The 23,239-nt window shown below is 38.4% G+C and overlaps 1 protein-coding gene across 1 annotated transcript; it reads right to left on the bottom strand.

The window, feature by feature from the left end:
• Positions 1-18: 18 nt before the first annotated feature.
• LOC145563701 (uncharacterized) lies at positions 19-13,273 on the bottom strand. The gene is made up of 2 exons (XM_081624135.1): positions 12,644-13,273; positions 19-1,671 (listed from the first exon to the last, which is right to left on the bottom strand). The coding sequence occupies exons 1-2, from the start codon at positions 12,890-12,892 to the stop codon at positions 433-435; spliced, it is 1,488 nt and encodes a 495-aa protein (XP_081480261.1). The 5' UTR covers positions 12,893-13,273; the 3' UTR covers positions 19-432.
• Between the last annotated feature and the right edge of the window lie 9,966 nt (positions 13,274-23,239).

Below are 23,239 nucleotides of genomic sequence, written 5' to 3'. Positions count from 1 at the left end.
GTTATGAAAACAAAATTGCATTCTCATTTCAGAAAATGTCGATGTCAGATTAATTGCTTCATACCAAAATACAATACAAACTGCTTCATAGTTCTTCTTTAAAGAGGATGACATAATTAGGAGACAGATTACCAGATACACTAACTATGCATACCCAAATATCTAATTATGTGGTTCATAATATACATACACTCTTTACCTCCTATTTTTATTCCCTATTGATTAGATAGCTCAACCCACAAACTTGAGCTACTTTTAGCAACAGCCATTCCTATCTCTCAGTGATGTGTGCATAAAAATTGAGGAAAACGGGGAAGAAGGGACACTGAGAACAAGCTGTGGCATGCAGGGAACTAGCAGGGGGAATCTGTAACCTAATCTAGTGTTTGGTATGAAGGCAGAAAATTGCTTAGATTGCTTCCTGGATTTAACTCATGCTGGCTTTTCATGATTACCAGAAGTTGCACATTTCTCAGCATTGCTCATTCTCATCTTCAGGACTTGCTTGGGCAAATGGGAATGCAACGACGGATCATAGGTAGGACTTTTCAAAGGACGGTACTCAGGAAATAGCCTACCAGCTCTGTATTGCACACCACAGGCATTGCAAAGTGTATGTCGTCCCATAGGCCCCTCTCTCCATTGTGGGGTATCCTTTGATTCACAGTGTAGGCACTTCTTGCCCGCATGTTTTGGTAGTTTACGTTTCAGACTCAGATAAGAGTCAGAGTTTTGGTTCCTTTCTCTAGAATCTGATTGAATCTCATTGCTAACCTTCTCTCTCAATTTCTCAAACTTCTTGGCTCTATGAGCACGGTTCTGGTCCCTCTTATTGTTACCCAAGATCCACTCCTCGTCAGAATCAGATTCAAGAGAAGGGCGTTGAGATTTGGTTTTAGGAGTAGTAATTGGATCCCTCCCACTGGTGTGACTCATTCTTATCTCCTCAACTTCCTTTGGTTTGGGAGTCAGGTTTTGACCCTTCTCAATTGTGTAAACCACCCTCCTTTCTTCGATTTTGTTAGATTTAGTAGGGTTTGGACCTTGTTCACTTGAGCTACCCATTCTCATTTCCTGGACTTTCTTGGGCAGATTAAAGTGTATAGAAGGATCAAATCCTGGACTCTTTAAAGGACGGTAATCAGGAAAAAGCCTACCATGTTTATACTGAACTCCACATGCATTGCATAGAGTTTTTCGTCCCCTCGGCCCTGTCCTCCATTGCGGGGTGTCCGTTGTTTTGCAGTGCATGCATTTCTTCACTGCTGGGTCAGAATCTGAATCGAGTATATCACTAATTTTCCTAGTCCGCATCTGCTTGGATGGAATATACTCTTCGGTTTCATCTGATAGAGAAGACTCCATTGAGTACTCTGACTCAGATTGGCACGCTGAATTCTGTTGTCTGGTATAAATAGTGCTGCCAAAAAACTGAAGGCCTCCTGGAAAGTTGTTCTTAGTGGGGCATTGGCTTTGAGCACGCATTGCTGACATGACATCAGTGTATGGCCTCTCTGTTTGGAAAACTGAAATTGGACTGGACGTCTGAGAATTTTTCTGAGATGAATTGTTCAAGGAGGTAGAAGTTTCTTTCACATGTGACATGCCTCCTTCACAGACAGCATTGTCAACATATTCTAATGGCTGCTTCACATCAACAATGGTTTCATCCTGAGATAGAAAAAAAAAGAGAGAAAACACATCACAAAACTTTACCACTGGAAACTTTCAACTAATCAAAACATGTTGTAGAACAAAGAATGGCCCAAATCTGATCATTATGTTTAGTAAACTGAGCAAGCAGGACATGAAACAAACAGATACAAGGCCAAACAACCAAGCTTTAAGCCAAAGATAACTGTAACGAATGTCTTGAGTAACAAGGGTAAGGACTGGATTACTTATGAGCGAAGGAGGAAGAGAGTACTGTCAACGAATGAAAAGAATGTGGCAGAGGCAGGGGAGCACTCACCAAATCAGTAGCAGCCCTTGACTGCTGTGAAGGCTGACAGCAGCCTCTATTTTTGTGACAGCTGCATTTTTTGTCATCTTACTCTTTTTGGCTGATTATGTAAATATAAGTAAAGGGGAGGTAGGAGTGTGCTAGTTAGCTTGAGTATTGTAATCACTAGTGTGTAGAGAGAGAGTGGTGCCCTCAAGGTACTCAGGAGAGAGTAGTGGCCTCAAGTCACCTTATTACCAGTTTCGACCATTATTCAATGAAATAGCAGCCAACTTCCCTCAAAGTTCTAATCTTTATTGCTTTCTCTTTTAAGTTTACAGATTAATCTAAGTTTAGTGTTCCAAGTGGTATCAGAGTGGCGGTCCTGCGACCACCGGTGCCGGAAACCGCCACTAACCCTCCCGGCCTTTATTATTAAAAAAAAAAAAAAATGGTTACTTCTGCCACCCAGAGGTGTGACGCTCTGGATGAAGAAATGGCCGGCGTGCAGAAACAGATGGAGACGATGGAGGCAACTTTGAAGGCGCAGGAAGAATCCCTTCAGAAATCCTTAAATGAAGCGGTGCAAAAGCTGGAAGGACGGTTTGAGTTATTCCGTAGGCAGCAAGAGGCCCAGATGACGGTGAATACCACCACCCAAGCTCAGTTCTTTGAGGAGCTTCGCAACTTGGTAAATCAGAGGAATCACGAGCAAGGGTTTACTCCAGGAATGAGAAACTGGAACGAGCAGAACGGCGGCGGCGACCACCGGTGGAAACCGAGGAAGATGGATATGCCTCTCTTCGAGGGAACAAACCCCCTGATGGGTGGACATTAAAAGGGGAGAAGTACTTCCTTCATTACCAACTCATGGAGGACCAGAAGCTGCAAGCCACCGTTGGATCCATGGAAGGCGACGCCTTGCGGTGGTTCCAGTGGGAAAACCGAAGGCGACCTATGCCTAATTGGGAGAGCATGAAGGTGAGGGTGTTGCGCCAGTTCCGGCCGACGCACGCCGGAAGCCTCCACGAACAGTGGTTGGCGGCGACTCAAGAAACCACCGTCAGCGAATATCGGAAGAAGTTCATTGAACTTTCTGTGCCGTTAGAGGACATTCCAGAGACTATAATGCTGGGTCATTTCATCAACGGGCTCAAAGAGGATATTAAAGCGGATGTGAGGTTAATGAACCTGTTTAATTTGGAGCAGGCTATGGAAATCGCGGGTTGGGTCGAAGAAAGGAATCGGGTGGGTGTTTTAAAAAAGGGATCCAGCTACTTTGGATCTGGTAAACCCGTGGCAAGTGGAAGTGGGTCGAAATCATCTGTTGGGCCAGGCCTCATAAACACATACGGGACCCCAACCCAACAGACCACATCGTCCTTCAAAGGGTGGCTAAAGGCCCCCACTGAGTCCCAAGCCTCTGTTAACTTTCCCAAATCAACCACGCAATCCACAGCGAGGTCCGGTGAGCCGCGATGGCTAACCGATTTCGAACATCAGGAGAGGAAGGCCAAAGGCCTCTGCTTCCGATGCGACGAGCGGTGGAGTGTCGGCCATCGGTGCAAGAACAGGGAGCTGAGTGTCCTCTTTCTAGGCGGCGCGGCGGACGCCGGCGAGGGCCTTTCCAAACCGCCGAATTCAGATTCGAGCAACGAAGAGCTAACATCTGGAGTTTCGTTGTGCTCACTGGTGGGAATTTCCAACCCTCACACTATGAAGCTAGAAGGGAGGGTGGGACCGAAGTCGGTGGTCATCCTGGTGGACCCAGGGGCCACACACAACTTCATTTCCGACGTGCTAGTAGCAGAGGTGGGAGTTCCGGTGGAGGGCAGCCGCGAGTTCGGGGTGTCCCTGGGCAACGACAATTTGATTTGGGGGAAGGGTCGGTGTACGGGGGTGCGAGTGGTACTCAAAGACGGCTTCGTCGTGGTGGACAATTTCCTGCCACTCCAGCTAGGGAACGCCGATCTGATTTTGGGGATTGAATGGCTGGAAAAGCTCGGCCCAGTCGCCCATAATTGGAAAACCCACATAATGAGTTTCAAGGTGGGTGACCAGAATGTAACGTTGGTAGGAAACCCGGCATTGGAGCGCTCCAAGGTGTCTCTCAAGGCCATGATTAGGGCCCTGAGGCATGAAGGAGGTGGACTTTGGGTGGAAATCAACCAAATCGGAGAGGAGGGGGAAGAGCAGAAACTGAAGGGGGAAGCTGTCGCCATGCCAGAGTGGCTGGAGGGAGTTTTGGAACAGTTTCAGGAGGTGCTTTCCGAACGTAAAGGATTGCCACCTAAGCGGGGTCACGAGCACGCAATAGTATTAAAGGAAGGAAGTAATCCGGTGAGCGTAAGGCCCAACCGGTATCCTCAGTTTTAGAAGGACGAAATCGAGAAGATGATTCGGGAAATGTTAACCGCCGGAATCATCAAGCTGTCCATTAGTCCCTTTTCGAGTCCGATTTTGTTGGTTAAAAAAAAAGATGGCTCGTGGCAATTTTGTGTGGATTACCGGGCTCTCAATCGCGAAACCATTCCAGATAAATACCCCATTCCCATCATCGATGAGCTGTTGGACGAGCTTAGTGGAGCCTCCATTTTCTCACCTTAAATCAGTCTATCACCAGATTTTAGTGAGGAAGGAAAACACACACAAACCGCATTTCGCACCCACAAAGGGCATTACGAGTTTTTGGTGGTGCCCTTTGGACTCACCAACGCCCCCGCTACTTTCCAAGCCTTTATGAATGAGGTGTTCCGACCCTACCTAAGGAAATATGTCTTAGTGTTCTTCGACGATATATTGATATATAGCCCTAGCAAGGAAAGTCATGTGGAGCACATGAGGGATGTGTTAAGGGTGCTCAAGGAACAAAATTTGGTTGTGAATTTTAAGAAGTGTGAATTCGGACAACCAAAAGTAGCGTATTTGGGTCATGTGGTTTCCCAAGAAGGAGTGTCCGTCGACTTGGAGAAAGTCAAGGCCATGGTAGAGTGGCCGGTGCCCAAGAACTTGAAGGAGTTGCGAGGATTTTTGGGTTTGACTGGGTACTACCGTAAGTTTATCAAAGGGTATGCCCAAAAAAGGATAATTTCAGGTGGACCATCAAAGCTACGGAGGCCCTAGAGCAGCTCAAGACGGCCATGGTGACGGCTCCCGTGTTGGTGATGCCAAACTTTAGCAAGCCTTTTGTGGTGGAAGCCGACGCCTCGGGCTATGGCTTAGGGGCTGTTTTAATGCAAGATTCTAGGCCCATTGCTTTTTATAGCAAACTGTTGGGCCCACGATCCCAAGCCAAGACCACTTACGAGAAAGAACTCATGGCGATTTGCCTTGCTATAGTCAAGTGGAGACACTACTTACTCGGCCGGCACTTTATTGTGAGAACGGACCAACAAAGTTTAAAATACATAATGGAGCAGCGAGAAGTAGGAGGCGACTACCAGAAATGGGTGCGAAAATTGTTGGGCTTCGACTTTGAAGTACAATTTAAACCGGGAGCTAGTAATTGTGTGGCCGATGCCTTGTCCCGGAGGGGCGGCTGGGAAGGAGAGATGGCTTTCCTCAATGGCGGACCTACACAGGATAGTGTCCTGGGTGGCACGTGCCCCCCCCTTTATTAAAAAATATCTGATTGACCCTTAAAAAAAAAATATTATGATAAGCGTGCCCCCACATTCTCCCGTCAGAACATCCCCATTAGACTATTAGAGTAGTAAGTTTCCTTTGAGGCTCTAACAATTTGACAAAAAGTAAAAATAAAAAATAATAATAAATAAACCTTAAAAGTACAATTAAAAAAAAAAAAGGAATACTATTACTTCAAGGAATACTACTACTTCTAGGATTCTACACCTAACCCATATTCCCCTAAAATTTTATATTTCCAATTTTCCCACTTCCCAAAATTCAACTACTCGTACAAATCCCCAAACCCCAATACCCCAACTACACTAAAAAACAAATAGTCCCCAACTGTAAAAGAATACGAGTACTTTGCAACTACTCCGTATTCAACAGTTATAACCTTTAGGTTTCAACGAAAGTGAAAATTGGCCGAATTCTTGTGTAATTTTGTATCGTTTCTTGTTTGTGGGTGTCACATCTACCAAAATAAGGTCAATTACTTTCTTATTATCCTTTGTTATTCTTTAATGTTCTAATTTTTGTCCTTGATTTGGTTGTTGAATGTTGATATTTTTAATAAACTTTATAATTGAAATTGATATGAATTATATAATATGTTGAATATTGCACATTAATAATTTGTTACGGTGGTACTTTATTACTATAAGTAAATTGTAAATTTGTTTGAGGGAATGAGGGATTATCAATTAATTGTAAATCTATACAAAATAATTGTATCTTGTTAAAGTAATTGTAAAAAATCTAATTATACTGATTTAAAATTACAGTATGAAGAGAACAAAAACAAGAGATATTACAAGCTTTTTTTCAAAAAGAGTTCATAAAGAATCTGGTGCTACCTCTAGTCCTAATCCTCCCCAATCTCAAGCAAATCAACCTAATATTTCTCAAACCAATTGATAATCCTCCATCTCATGAAACTGAAAATAGCCCTCAAAATTTAGGAGGTAGTTCAAATCCTAGGACTGAAGCTCCAAATGATGAAGAAAGATTAACTGTGGTTGATGTTGTAAATCTTCCTCGTGATCCGGGACTAAGAAAAAAGATATATGAGTTTCATCCAGATGACAGGGATCTTGTTAGGAGAGCATATATTCAAAGAAAACTTTGCCAGCCTAAAGACTATGAATTTCCTCAAAGACCTTTTGGGCTGAAAATGCGTCGTTTTAACCCTAATTGGTTTAAAAAGTATAAATCTTGGCTTGAGTATAGTGTTGAAAAGGATGCAGCGTTTTGTTTTCCTTACTATTTATTCAAGAATGAAAATTCACAGGGTGGAGATGCTTTTGTAAAGGGTGGATTTAGAGCTTGGAATAATACAGATGCACATGATAAGCATATTGGAGGACATATGAGTGCCCACAATAAAGCTATGGGGAATTTAAATGCTTTTAAAAATCAGAAGGGTTCCATTGCATCTGGTTTATCTAAGCAAACTGAGGATACTATGAGTAAGTATCGAAAGAGACTACAAGCTTCTATTAAGTGTTTGAGGTGGTTATTACTTCAAGGGTTACCCCAACGTGGTCATGATGAAAGTGAGTCTTCGTCGAATCGAGGTAATTTTTTAGAACTTCTTAAATTTCTTACAACTGAAAATTTTGATTTTCGGCAAGTAGTTCTTGAAAATGCTCCGGGAAACTCTCAAATGACATCTCCTAGTATTAAAAAAGACATCATTAATGCTTGTGCAAAAGAAACAACCAAAGCAATAATTGATGAATTGGGAAGTGATTTTTTTGCTATTCTTGCTGATGAGTCTGCTGATATATCTGATAAAGAACAAATGGCTCTTTGTTTGCGATACATAAATAAAAGAGGAGAGGTTACTGAGCGCTTTCTTGGTATTATCCATGTTGCTGATACCAAATCTCTGACACTAAAAGCTACAATAGAATCTTTACTTATGGAGCATTCTCTCACTTTTTCTAGAGTTCGTGGTCAAGGTTATGATGGTGCCAGCAATATGCAAGGTGAAATTAACGGCCTTAAAACTTTAATTAAAAGTGAATCTGAATGTGCATATTTTGTTCATTGTTTTGCCCATCAACTCCAATTGACTCTTGTTGCCGTAGCTAAGAAAAATGTTGATTGTGGGTGGCTATTTGTTGATGTGCTTGCACCATTATTGAATTTTGTGGGTGGTTCACCTAAGAGAAAAGAATTTCTTCAACAAAAACAGGCTGAACATGTTGCGGAGGCACTAACTTTAGGTGAACTTAAATCGGGAACTGGTTTAAATCAAGAGCGTAGCTTGAGTAGACCCGGCGATACTCGTTGGGGTTCTCACTTTAGAACCATTTTGAATGTGCTTAATATGTATCCCACGATTCTTGAGTCACTTGATGACATTGGTGCTATTTCTGATCGTGTTTATAGGAATAAAGCTGAGTCACTTACTCACTTATTGATGACATTTGATTTTATCTTTGTGGCACATTTGATGAAGAGTATATTTTCTATTACAAAAGAGTTGAACATGGCATTACAAAAAAGTGATCAAGATATTGTGAATGCAATGACAATGGTTGATAACTAAGAGACATTTACAAGAGTTACGAGATGATGGTTGGGATTCTCACATGGAAAAAGTAACCACATTTATGGTTAAGTATGACATTGAAATTCCTAACATGGAGGAAAAGTATGTTGTCCCAGGGAGGCGACAATTTCGTGGTGGTAGGCCACAAGTGACTAATCTTCACCATTTTCGAGTTGAAGTTTTTCTAAGTGTCATTGATCTACAATTGCAAGAACTTGATTATCGATTTGATGAGGTAAGTAAGGAATTACTTATATGCATGTCTTGCTTCAATCCCATTAACCAATTTTCTTCTTTTGACATTAACAAATTGATCCGACTTGCTAAATTTTATCCCAATGAATTTTCGAGTGTTGAAATTCTTTTATGGAAGATTCACTTAAAATTTTTATTGTGGATATAAAAAGTGATGAGAGATTTTTGAATTTGAAGAACCTTAATGAGCTTTCCATGAAACTTGTTGAGACACAAAAGAATGAAACTCATCTGATAGTATACCTGCTTTAGAAGTTAGTGTTGCTTCTCCCTGTGGCGACAGCAAGTGTTGAAAGAGCTTTTTCAGGAATGACTCAAATTAAAAGCAAATTGCGCAATAGCATGGGAGATAAGTTGTTGAATGATTGTTTGGTTACTAGTCTAGAAAAAGATTTGTTTTTGAATGTAAGCATAGATGCTATTGTAAACCGATTCCAAAATATGAAAACTCGACGAGAACAATTGTAACTTTTTAAGTAAAACTTTGTTATAATCGAAATTTTTTATTACATTATGAATTTACCTCTATGAATAGAAGTTTTTTTTAAAAAAAAAAAAAAAAATTCGTCTATATCCTTTTATGTTAGTAGATATTGGTGCCCCCCCTTTGTTGAAAATCCTAGATCCGCCACTGGCTGCCCTGGTTTCTGTGCAAGGCATAGTGTGGGAGAAACTGGACAAAGAGGTCAAGGCCGACCCACTATTGGGTAAAATTACAGCAGCCTTAGTCTCAGGTCAAGGGGGGATACGCGGGTTTCACTCTGGAAGGAGGAAGACTGATGTTTAAGGGGAGGGTGGCTGTACCAAAGCAATCCAAGTTAATTCCCACACTCTTAAGGGAGTACCATGACAGCCCCATAGGGGGCCACCAAGGAGAGACAAAGACCTATCTACGAATCGCTTCGGAATGGTATTGGATTGGGATGAGGAAGGACATTGGGGCTCATGTGAGGCAATGTGCGGTCTGCCAACAAGCGAAACACTCTCAATTGCAACCAGCAGGACTTCTCCAACCGTTGCCAATCCCCGATGCCATATGGGAGGATATATCGATGGACTTTATAGAGGGCCTTCCCAAGTCCAAGGGTATGAATTCGATCTTGGTGGTGGTCGATAGACTTTCGAAATATGCCCACTTCGTCGGTCTAAAACACCCTTACAGTGCTGCTACGGTGGCAGCCACTTTTGTCAAGGAAGTGGTAAAACTACATGGATTCCCTAACTCTATTGTGTCCGATCGAGATCGTGTATTTATGAGTATATTTTGGCGTGAATTGTTTAAGTTGCAGGGCACGGATCTCAGGCGAAGTACCGCGTACCACCCTCAAACAGACGGCCAAACTGAGGTTGTCAACAAAACCTTAGAGACTTACTTGCGGTGCTTCGTGAATGGGCAACCAAAGATTTGGGTAACATGGCTACATTGGGCTGAATATGCATACAACACCGCATATCATGAGTCTACTGGATTCACCCCATTCCGAGTAGTATATGGAAGGGATCCCCTGAAATTACTTAAGGTGGGCAAAGGCCAAACTCCGGTGGATAGCTTGGACGAGTGGTTGCAAGAGAGAGATTGGATCTTAGATGATTTACACATGAATCTTCTCTGAGCCCAGCAAAGAATGAAGACCAACGCTGACTTGAGAAGGAGAGAAGAGGAGTTTCAAGTGGGTGATTTAGTTTACTTGAAGTTACAACCATATAGACAAAGATCACTCGCAAAGAGGCCTAATGAGAAACTCTCTCCTCGTTTTTATGGGCCATATAAGATAGTGCAGCGTATTGGGCAAGTGGCCTACAAACTAGAGCTACCTGAATCATGTCGTGTACACCCTGTTTTCCATGTTTCACAGCTGAAGAGAGCTCTGGGAAATCAGGTGGTCAACCCAACTATACCAACTCAATTGACAGAAGAGTTAGAGCTTATAGTGGAGCCTGAATTGGTGCTTGATGTGAGGGAAACTAAGGGTACACCGAAGGGGTTGGAAGTGCTGATTCAGTGGGTAAGACTGCCCGCACTTGAAGCTACATGGGAAGATGCATCAATGATCCATGAACGTTGACAAGGTGGCTCTTCTAGGGGGAGGGAATGTAACGAATGTCTTGAGTAACAAGGGTAAGGACTGGATTACTTATGAGCGAAGGAGGAGGAGAGTACTGTCAAGGAGTGAAAAGAATGTGGCAGAGGCAGGGGAGCACTCACCAAATCAGTAGCAGCCCTTGACTGCTGTGAAGGCTGGCAGCAGCCTCTATTTTTGTGACAGCTGCATTTTTTGTCATCTTACTCATTTTGGCTGATTATGTAAACATAAGTAAAGGAGAGGTAGGAGTGTGCTAGTTAGCTTGAGTATTGTAATCACTAGTGTGTAGAGAGAGAGAGTGATGCCCTCAAGGTACTCAGGAGAGAGTAGTGGCCTCAAGTCACCTTATTACCAGTTTCGACCCTTATTCAATGAAATAGCAGCCAACTTCCCTCAAAGTTCTAATCTTTATTGCTTTCTCTTTTAAGTTTACAGATTAATCTAAGTTTAGTGTTCCAATAACAATAGCTGAATTTAACAAAAATAGGAAGAAGAAAACTTCATTTGATTATAAGTTTTGGCAGATGTCAAGAGCAAAAGTTATGATGACCACTGCTATTACAATGGAAAACTACTCCGTCACCGTAACTGCTTAAATAAATTTTCTTTTTAAAATTCCTCAACCCCTACCATTCAATTGATGTAACAAACAGCTTCAGGTAAATATTTATTCAATCCCATATTTATATAACTAAGTAATTTTGAAAGGGGTGCCGTATACATATTCTCTGCATCACAAAAAGACACTAATGTGAAAACTCATTGTGTATCAATACGTGAATGAAGACAAGGTGTACATGAATGCAGAATAAACCTTTTAAAGTCACCTTTGAGATTGTATCTGTTTGGTGGTTGCTAAGAGCTAGTTGCCTTGGCTGGTTTGACTAGTTGGTTGCATTAGATTTGGTGAAAGTAGCTAGTAACTAGTAGTAGTTTTGTTACTTGAATAAGTGAAATGACAAATAAGTTCTAGAATAGGGAGATAAATTATGCAGGGATGTAACTTTTAGTAACTTTACGACAAAATGGAGGTCATTTAGCATAAATTTCACAGCCAGCTAACTTGGACAGCTCATTTAACTTTTTAAAAATTGAAGAAATTAAAGGGTTAAGTAATTTACGAAACAGCCAAAATAGTAGACTTATGTAATTAACCCTCTATAATGTCAAATCAACTCATCTTTGTAAAACTCTCTTTACCAGACAATGCCAATGGAGTGCAACTCAGATCTTGCTACTCTATTAGGATATTTAATAAAATAAATTAATTACAAAGGTTCTAGTAAATAAATTGACCACAAAAGAAGGTATACATGGTATATATATTTAGGTGGAAGTAGAAAAGATGAAGAAGTTGGTTAATCTGACATTAAACTAATCACCCTCCAAATCTTACTACTCTACCAACTACCGGGAACAAATGAAGCAAGAAATGTATTGCTTCTTTTCAATAGTAGTAGTTGATCATCCAAAATGATCCTTAGTCCCCAATCCACCTCTCATATGGCAAGAAGTAACTTCACAAGTATGCAACCCTACCCTAATATATCATTGACAGCTAACAACTGCAACACCGTTCCACAGACTTTCCCACTACTCTTCATAAATAAAGATTCTATGATACTTCTCTTCAATCCCGGGAATTTTTTCATGTTTTCTTTCACTAGATGTGACACAATCCAAACATTCCTTTCATTATCTGGAGTTGGACTTAAGATACTAGCCAATGTCATCAAACAGACATATTGTGCTTACTGCTTAGGTTCCTTTCAACTCATTCTTCCAAGTTCCAATGATAGAACATGGCTCAAATATCACACTATCACTATAAAACCTTCAATTTATCGTGCAACATTTTTTAATACTTAACACTTTTTTTTTTTGAAAGAAAATGCTTAACACTTGATCAATCACTACTCACTAGAATCAGAAACTTAACTCAATCAACATCAAAATACACATAAGCTCATTATATATATGTATAAAAAATGTCATTATTAGATTTATTACTATCAACATGTAAGCAGCAGAACTGATTCAAAGGTTTCACTAACCAGAATTTTTTTTATTTATTTTTTTGACAGAAATTACACTAACCAGAAATTAATATATGTCAGTAATCAGAAAATTTATAAAATTAAGTGAGCACAAAAGTGTGAAAATTGAAATACTTACAGATGGTATAATTTGACATTTAAGCCCTTCATAGCCACTATCCAAAGCATTCATTGATTCATCATCCTCATGATCACAGAGCCAAAGGTCTTCATCCAATCTGCTATAATCACCCAATAATTGCCCAAATTCATTAATAACACCCAAATCCAACAATTGCCCAAATGAAACATGGGTATTGGGTATTGGATCAAACCCATTTTTCTCATTCCCAGAAATTGCAACACCCTTATTTTCAGGAGCAGCCATTATTAAAAATCAAAACTTTGATACAAAATCAGATGCAAAATGCTCACATAGAGCTTTAATGGGGTTGATGCAAGATCAAATGAAGGTTTTGGATTGCTCCTTAAATAATTAATTAGTTTATGGGTTTAGGGCATGGAAAAACAAGATTTAGGACAATTTAGGAATGAATAATTATTTAGACAATTTGATTTATTGGGGTACAAGTATTATTCCTAATTTGCTGCATCACAAATCTGATCAGATGCTTCCTCTCTAAATCGAGCAAAAACAATAATAAAATTCTGGTCTGTTTTTGTTCACTCCCGGTTTGTCCATAACTAACTTTTACGGACAATGGTGAATACTGGATTCTATTCATCATCCATTAGACATTTAGACTCAATTGAGTTGACACATTTTTTATTTTTTTATTTTTTATGTTTTTTTTGTGAAGCCGAAGGACAAGAATAACTATAGGCTATATACTATAGAAACAAATAGGATGATAAAATGTACTACTATATATATGATAGGTGACGAGTGGTAAATATTTTAGGAAAAACTAATCAATGACATATAGCATTGTCAAAACGGTTTGACAGTTCGGTTTCGGTTCGGTTTGAAATCGGTTCGGTCTTCAATCGGGTCGGTTTGGAATCGGTTTAATTGTCTCACGGGTCAGTTTTGGTTCGGTTTAAATAGTTATTGGTTCGATTCGGTTTCGGTTTATTCTTAAGCGGTTTTAATTCGGTTCGGGTTGTAAACAGTCCGGGTAGTAAACGGTTCGGTGCAGACGGGTTGCGGTTTGTTAACGGTGCAGTGTAACGGTTTTTATCCCGGTTCAAACAGTTTCGGGTTGGAAACGGTTTCGGGATAGAAATAGTTCGGTTCTTTTTTGGTTCAGTTTATAACTGGTTCGGTTCTTTTTCGGTTCAGTTTATAACTGATTCGGTTCTTCGATGGTTTAACCACTTTAACGTTATTCATATCGGTTCCATTTCAAGTTTACTAAATTACGGTTCGGGTCGGTTTTCGGTTTCAAAAAATAAATTGTTTATCGAGTTGTTTGGATTCGGGCAGTTAAATGGTTTTGGTTTGAAATTTGATAGTACTTGTTAACCTTTTGTATTCACAAGTTTTATATAAAGTCGCGAATCATTTCATATTTACTATTTAGGCATCATATTCTAAACAAATTCTCATTGATTTTATAAATACATATTATGTTCTGTTTCAAGTTTAGTCATACTGATCTTACTAGTTTATTACGAAGTAGATTATAAGAGTTAGTGTATTAATGTATTATTGTGTTTACAATTAGGTTATTATATGCTTCTTATTTAATAATTTATATCCATGACTAGAGGCAGTAGTGTTGCTAATAGTTTGAGGCAGGGCCTGAGCCTGCTTGTTTTGCTCTTGTTTGTGAACACTGATTATCCTTAATGAATGATTTGCCTTGCTATTTTAAAAAAAATATTCTAAGATTTCTAATATTTAATCCATTTAATTATATTCCCGTCAAAAAAAAAATCCATTTAATTATATAAAAAAGTTTGTAAACGGTTCGATTTAAAAGCGGTTTGGTTCATAAACGGTTCGGTTTATAACCAGTTCGGTTTACAAACAGTTTGGTTTTTAAATGGTTCGGTGCAAACGGGTAGCATTTTGCTAACGGTTCGGTGTAAGCGGTTTTTTTGCCAGTTTAAACGGTTTCGGGTTGGAACCGATTTCGGGTTAGATACGGTTCGGTTCTTTTTCGGTTCGGTTTTCTTTCAGTTCGGTTTATATTTGGTTCGGTTTGTTAACGGGTTCGGTTCTTATACGGTTTAACATTATTCGGGTCGATTCGGTTTCGGGTTTACTAAAATACGGTTCGGGTCGGTTTTCAGTTTCAAAAAAATCGGTTTTTAATCGGTTCGGTTCTCATTTGGGTCGGTCGGTTTCGGGCAGTTAAACGGTTTCGGTTTGAAATTTGACAGCACTAATGACATACGATAGCAAAAACTACCACCACTTGCATAATAGTACACAAAAAGTATTATTAAGACAACTTATACTTTAATGGTACATTATACATGCATAATAGTACATAAAAATGTACCACTAAACAAAAAACATCAAATGAAAAAAAATTAAAACCCCATAATACTCTCCTATATACATGCCTAACAAATAGGTGTTATGCGCCTATATGCACTCGAGGGACAAGGCCCAAAAAAAACAAAGCTAGGAACTACAAGAAAGAAAAACCGAAAGCTAAAACAAACAAACAAGTAGAAAATAAAACTAAGACCTATCCTAGTAAAGCATACTAGGATTTATTATCCGGAATCATCCTAGGATACGCCACTCCCCTCAAGTCCTTCAATAAAACGGCACGAAGATCCACCGAGACCGTACCGCCTCAAAGAGAATCAACTTTTGTTCCGAGAGAACGCCAAAATTAGCCAACCAATCAGCTGCCCTATTTGCTTCTTTGTAACAGTGACCAATAGTGATTTCTCAACCATCTCGCATGATCAAGGACTTGCACTTTTAGATTAAATGAATAAAAGGAGAGTTGGTTGGAGTAGGATCCACCAACAAACGAGCTACTACTTCCGAGTCAATAAGAACTTGTACTTTATGATGCCCCCCATTCCAAGCTATCACCAACCCACGAATTGCAGCCAATAACTTAACACGAGTACAAGAGCAGACACCACAATTAAATGCATATGATTCACATAATTCTCCTCGATGGCCACGAATAAGCCCTCCTCCACCAGTAGCTCCGGGTTTCCTTTGACAGCCCCATCAAAATTAAGACGCTCCCAGCCAGGTAGGGGTGCCATCCAACGTATATAGACTTCTTCACGTTTCCTCTTAGCTATCTTGGAGGTTATCCCTCGATCAAATTCTCTTTGAATCTCACCAACCCTTTCTAGGATAAAGCTAGTTTGGTCAAGAGGAATTTCCACTTCTCAAGGGAAGCTTCTTTTATTTTGCCATCCCCACAACCACCAACAAGCACTAGAAGAAAAATACAATTGGGAAGCCCCAAATGGAAAGCGGTTATTGAATTCCGCTTTCAAAAACCCACATAAACTCACTTTTTTTAAAAAAAAAAAAACTGAAACATACAAATGGGAAGCAGTTTTGGGTGAACCGCTCCCAAATATTGTAATTGGAAGCAGTTTGAACATAGAACCGCTTCCCATTTGCTAAAAAAACCCTAAAAAATTAAAATCCCATCTCGTGCCTCCTTCTTCTCTCTCCTCTCATTTCTCAGTTTTCACGCCTCACTTTTCTCTCCTCTCTCCCCTCCATTCTCATGTCCTCTCCTTTCTCCATCTCCTTCTCTTTCTTCTCTCATCTCCTTTCTCAAGCCTCCCTTCTTTCCTCTCTCCTCTTATCACCGACCACATCAACCACTGAAGCCGACAAGCCGACACCCACCGAGCAGCCCACAACATGTAGGAGTTTATAGGTACTACGCAACGGAAAATCATGAATCATATTCATAAAAGTACCTAATCCCAAGAACACATGCATAACACACAAGATACATAATCATACCTTTGAAGCGTGAATTCCACGTAGCAATTTGATTGACAAATCAGGGAGAGAATAGAGCCCCAAGCGTTGCTCCTCTACTTAGTCCACGAGCTTCGAACGAGCCGTCCACCAATACTAGATTGGTCGAGTGATTGAGGAAAACCGCGATCACCACCTTTATTGGACTAACCAACCACCACGATCTACCACCACCACAAACCACCACACTGGCGCTAAGGGAGGAGGAGAGAGCCGTGAGAGAGAGGAGTGTGAGAGGGGGTTGGTCTCGTGTTTGCTAATTAGGGTTTGATCACACTAATCAGATAATTTCATACTTCTTAGCAAACCCTAGGCACCTAGTCTATTTATAGTCATATTACAATTAGACTAGGGTTAGGAAGCCCAAAACCCTCAAACTTACTTCATATGGCCGGCCATACTAGAGGATAAGGCCCATCATGGGCCTTGTCCTCTCATGCCCGATCTAGACTCTTTGTGTGACCTTATAGGATCTGTCCAATATCTGTCCAATTGGGCTTTGGGCTATTTTACTAGCCCAAAGATCGTTAGTACCTCTAGCTATGATAAAACGACAACCCAAATGTCCGAACTTAATTATCTTCATATTTTGATCCATTTATATATCTAGTAATTGCACACGACGAAGACATAAATCCTTCACAACAACCCACCGAGCGATTTTTTTTGTAGTTTTTTAACACCTCCACCGAGCACCACTTTGAGCACCACCGAGCAACAACAACCGAGCACCACCGAGCAACAGCACAACACCAACAACAACACCAAGCACCCACCATCGTTTTTAGATCTAATTTTAATTAAGGTAAGAATTTAGATCTAATTCATCCTAAGTTTGCAAAACTTTTGTTGTTTTTAATTTAAGATTTGAAATAAAGTTGATTATTGTTGTTTATTTTTTCAATTTATTGTTTGGATTAGCGCAATTTATTTTTTTTCCTAAAGTTTGTGCATGTTTGGCATATTAAATTTCATTTTTATATTTTTAAAAACTTAATTCCAGATCTAATTTTAATGGTTTGTGCAGGTGGTTTAATTGGTGGTGCGCATGGGTGGTGGCTGTTGGACTGCTGATGGAACGAGAGCAGCAACAAGTTTAATTGATTTTATTATTAATTTTTTTTTTTGATGAAAATGTAATATTAGAACAATTAATTAATGAAAATATTAATGTTTATACATATGTTTAGTTTGTGTATCAATTTAAGTGAAAAAACCAAAATTTTTTAAAAATTTTTATAGGCATAATGGGAAGCGGTTTGGCGCCAAAATTGCTTCCCAATACCTTAAATGGGAAAAGGTTTGAACCGCTTGCCATTTAAATGGGCAATGGGAAGCCCCCCAAGCCGGAGCGATTTAAAAACCGCTTCCCATTAAGGCTTTGAACCGCTTGCCATTTACTTTTTCTACTAGTAAAGAAATCGCAAAGATGAGAGGCCAATCTTCAATTTCTAGATTCTTATCATGGTCTAGATTAAATATCAACCAAGTCTTGAAATCAAACTAACCTTGTTGCCCCTGCAAATAAACTAACTCCAAACTTATGCCAAATGATCCAAGCTGCTGGACAAAACCTAAGTATATGATCTATATTCTCTTCTACATGTCCACACATACGACATCATGAGTCATGAGTAAAGTGTCTTAGAAATCGATACATAATTACCTTTTTTCAAAATATATTTAATTTATACACGTGTTACATAATTATTGGAATAATTATGCACATCATTAAACTTATTTTATTTTCTTCAAAAAATGGATAGACAAAATTAAGTAAAATGTTATGGCACATGATTATAACAAAACCAACAAGAGTTGGCTCAAGTGGTAAGCAACTTGATGTCTCTTAAGGGAGGTCTCGAGTTCGAGCGTCAGCGAATGCAGAACACTCTTGTTGGGAGACCCACCCACCATAAGCCAAGGTGTGCAACCTGGGTCGGATCCAGATGTTGCCGGAGCTAAGCTTCGGTGAATAGAGCAATGCAAACTAAAAAAAAAACATGATTATATCAAGAAGGTTCATTAACATTTCTTTAGTCAATATAATATTCAAATTGTATGGTTTAGCTAAGTATGATGGTGTAGACATCTGATTGTGTCTCCCCAAAAACCAAACCCAGTGATGAGTACCTTTTGCGTTTTTTATTATCGAGTTAGGTGAAGTGTTGAAGAGTCTCGTGAATTTCCCTTAACCTTGACCCCTCCTAACATTTCCTTAAATATTTAAAGCCAAAATCATATATTCCGTTTCTTTAAAATCATTTATTTAGTGTCTAATTTATAAAAACATCCAAACCAGTTTATTTTGGTCCATTATCTGGGTCCATTGATTGTGTATTTGGATGAGGTTTGAAAAGAACTTTCCAACGATATATTATAAGCCCAAATCCGAGTTATAACGAGGAAGTTATGGCCAAAATACTACAATGGGCCCAAATCGAGTCTTACCTGCGGCCCAATGATCATGTTGATAGTCCATTAACTTTAACTTCATTTTTAAACCCATTAGGATATATCACAAGCTTCTAGAATCTTCTAGAAGTTTGTTTTGAGTCCTAAATCCATTAAGATTTATTATTTGCTTCTAGAATCCTCTAGAAGGTTCAAATTTATCTTGTTTTTTAAAAAATAAATACTAAGAATTTATATTGGATAAAACACTTGTTTTTCAATGATTTTAATTCATATAAAATTGGAATCCGTATGGAAACACGGCTAACCCAATTTTATTGGAAGTCGGATTTCGTACGGATTTTCTAAAAGCATCGTTGGGCGATGGAAATATCGCATGTGATGCTAATATCTCGAAACGATATAAGCATCGAGCAGTGTTATAACCATCGTTTCGCGATGAGATCGGTTTTACTCCGAGTCGGATTCTGACTCTTTTTCCCCATTTTTCAATATAACTGAGGACATTTTACTCCTCATGATCACCAACAATATAATTATCATCTTAATCCCCTCTCTAAGCTAAAGCTTATTCTTTCTCTCTCTTTTCTTGATTTTTAGCCTTAGCCTAAACATATCCCACGCATCCTAAACACATAACCCTTTGAAACTTTCTCAACAAATACCATTACTCATTCACGAGCCTTGAATACTCCAAGTCTTTCTCGAAGTTGCCTTCGACCTAGACGTGTGTAGACACCCAAATGTGTCTCCCCAAAACCAAACCCAGTGATGAATACCTTTTGCGTCGAATGATTATCGAATGAGGTGAAAGTGTGAGAGGTCAAGTGTTGCGGTTGGTTTTTATTAAAATTCTTTCTTTCTGTTTTCGAAAACAACTCTATTTTATGAAAACAGCCAATCCAGTTAGTGTGGTCCACGACAAGGGTCCAATAATAGTGTAGTTGGATGGGGCTTGCAAAGAGCTTTCCAACGATATATTATAAGCCCAATTCCGATGAATAATGAGGAAGTTATGGCCAAGATACTAAACTGGGCCCTGTTTGATCTTTACATGCAGCCCAATGATCTAGGGGAGGGCCCAATGTTAATTATTATTCCTAAAGTTATTAGAATTGATTATAGTCTTCTAGAATTCTCTAGAGGGTTCTCTTTAATCCTAATAGAATTAGAATTAATAATTATATTTTGATAAAGTTTTGTTTGGAATAAAATATTATTTTATGAAAAATACGATTTCAGTTTCATACGGACTTTACAAATTGATTTTGATTCATTTTTGGACTCCGTTTTGAAAGCGCGTAGAAATCCAGGTTGTCGCCAGACCACAGGCCTGTCGCCACGCAACAGGCCTTGTCGCCACGCGACAGATCCTGTCGTTTGGCGACAAGGTCGGTTTTGCAGCGATAGCGTGGAGTTTTATTCCTTATCAAATTCTACCTATTTCCGGACTGTTTTCTTATAAATAGGGTCCTGAACCTCCGTTTTTATTCATCAACAATCTACAATCGCCAACAATCATCTTTCTCTCTCTAAAGCTAGAAGCTTTCTCTATTCTTTTTCTAAGCCATCCCTCTTACAAAATTCCGCATTCACAAGATCTTGACACACCTAGCCGAATTCGAAGTTGCCTTCGCCCTAGACGTGAAAGGTTATAATTTCTGAGGGTTTAGTCCCAAATCTCTATTTCAATTATTTGATTTGATTGTTTGATTTATTATTTTCCTTGAAGTTACTAACACGTGTATTTTGTTATTAGAAAGAGGTACGAGGCATCAAAGTATGTAATCTTATTGCTCTATTCTTGTAGAAAGCATGTTTAAATTTGTTAGATTCCTAGTATCATGTTAGGATGTTATTATTTCTTTCTAGTATCATGTTTAGGGAAAAGGTTATAATATCAAATATGCTTATTATGATTCCTGCGATGCTTCCTATGCTTTCTAATATTATATCAATAGCATGTTAGTATCATGTTAGGGATAAAGCTTTGATTTTTATTGCTTAGTGACATGCTAGGGTTTGTTATTAATCTTGTTAGTATCATGTCAGGATCTTGCTATTATTATGCTTTAGCTTTAACATGATTGTTATTATGATTATGATAATTATGATTATTGTGGTTATTATGTTGCTTGATGATTATTATTGTTATTGCTTGATCACGCCCTCTCTTGCAGGTTTAAAGGGAATTTGGACTTGTAATCACGCTTAATAAGATAATTAATAATCTTGTTTAGGCTAATATGATTATAATCCAAGTGATCACCAATAATAGTTTTGCTTGTGCATTAAATTCAACCAACATAGATAAACAGGTTTAGGGTTAATCTATTGTTTGCATGTTAGTCAGAAAGCGCACATGAATATGAGAAGAATGAAGTAGAGGCCTATTTAGGGCAGGTTCAATCTCTTTTAGGTTGGATTTGTACCTTCATCCCCGAACCCTATTTGGTTCAAGACCTTTTGGAGTTGACGATCTCCTGGATCGTTAAGGGGTGTAATCTTCACCTTGTGAACGGTTTACAAGTTCCTAAAACTTGTTGGCGACTCTTTTGCTCTAGCTTCCTTCCCTTTGGACGCCACCATGCTTAATTGTATGATCAAAGTGGGGTTCAAGCTTGGGGTAATGGCTTGAAATATTCCCTACAATGTGAAAGGTTGATAATTCTGAGGGTTTAGTCCCAAATCTATATTTCAATTATTATTTGATTTATTTGTTTGATTTAATCTTTCTTGAAGTTACTAATGTATGTATTGTTTTGATCGAAAGTGAGTAATTTGATTACTTAATTATTATTTTGATATGGAAATCATGTTTAGAATATTATTTTAATTCTTATTATCATGTTAGGATGTTTTTATGATTTCTAGTATCATGTTTAGGATGTTGATTTTGTTTTCTAATATTATGTTGATTTCTAGTATCATGTTTAGGATAAAAGCTTGATCTTTATTATTTAGTGACATGCTAGGGTTTGTTATTAATTTGTTTAGTATCATGCCTAGGATCTTGCTAATTATACTATGATGGTATTATTATATATTATGATGATGATTGTCGTGTCAATAATTATACATTGTCTGATAATTCATGGTTTATTGTTACTGCTTGATCACGCTCTTTCTTGCAGGATTAAAAGGGAATTTATACTTGAAATCACACCTAATAATAATTAATAATTTGGTTTAGGCTAATATGATTTTAATTTAAGTGATCGCCAATAATAAATTTATTTGTGCATTAATAATCAACCAATGTAGATTAAATATGCTTGGATCAATTTATTGATTTTGTGTTGATCGGAAAGCGCACATGAATATCATAAGAATTAACTAGAGGTCGTTTAGGGCGGGTTCAATCTCTTTTAGGTTGAATTCATACCATCATCTCCGAATATCCAGTCATGGTTCCGGACCATTATAGAGTTAGCGATCTCCGTGATCGTGAATGGGGTGTAACCTTCACACCGGCGAACGGTTTACAAGTTCTTAAAACTTGTTGGCGACTCTTTTATCTCTAGCTTCCTTCCCTTTGAACGCCACCATGCTTAAATGCATGATCACAGTGGGGCTCAAAGTTGATGTTTAAAATATTCCTTACAGATGTGTATGATTTATTTGATTTGTCTAATATTATATTCCCTTATATACATTATTTTGTCTAAACTTATACGAAGTATTATTTTGACTAAATTTATCTAAGCTTATATTATTTTGTGTATACTTATCTAAACTTTTTATATGCATCATATCATCAAGGCTTTACCATCTTGTATCCAAGCTAGTGACTTATCTTTTCCTTATGTATTTTAATCAATTTTAAAGATATTAATACAAATATTACTTTGAATTTCTTTAAAAAAAAAGATAATGCATATGTTTGGAAATGAATCAATTTTATATCCTATCAAGATAGGTGATCAAAGTTATTGTGCAAATAACAACAATTAGGAAATAAATAATATTACTTTGTAACGATATCATAAAACATTTTGTTGAGATTTTGTATTTTCTTAAGAGCTCAAAAAAAATTTAATTCATGCATATAATCTTTGTTATGATGTGGAGGCCATACATTCATCACAGTTTTGTTTTCAAGAAGATGATATGGAAGACCTACCTGAAATAGAATTTGTCTATATCAGTGCCAGAAAAAAAAGGTTATAAAGTCAAGTCAAATCAGTTTGGTCTACCTACAAAGATAAAATAAAAACTACAAAACTACTAATTGACCACAAGTCCACAGTAATTCAGTGGGCGGTTTGAAAAAACCAGATTGGAACCAAATCATGGCAAAACCAGATTGAAACAAAATCGGATACATAATTACCTTTTTTCAAAATATATTTAATTCATACACGTGTTACATAA

This window comes from Chenopodium album, chromosome 10, assembly GCF_948465745.1.
Source record: "Chenopodium album chromosome 10, dcCheAlbu1.1, whole genome shotgun sequence".
Lineage (NCBI taxonomy): Eukaryota > Viridiplantae > Streptophyta > Magnoliopsida > Caryophyllales > Amaranthaceae > Chenopodium > Chenopodium album.
The sequence above is the reverse complement of the archived record's forward strand: the minus strand, read 5'-3'. Positions and strand labels throughout refer to the sequence as shown.

Coding starts and splice junctions, on each gene's coding strand:
- LOC145563701 (XM_081624135.1), bottom strand. CDS start 12,892: ATGGCTGCTCCTGAAAATAAGGGTGTTGCAATTTCTGGGAATGAGAAA. Junction 1,672..12,643: donor AATGTCAAATTATACCATCT/GTAAGTATTTCA, acceptor TTTCTATCTCAG/GATGAAACCATTGTTGATGT.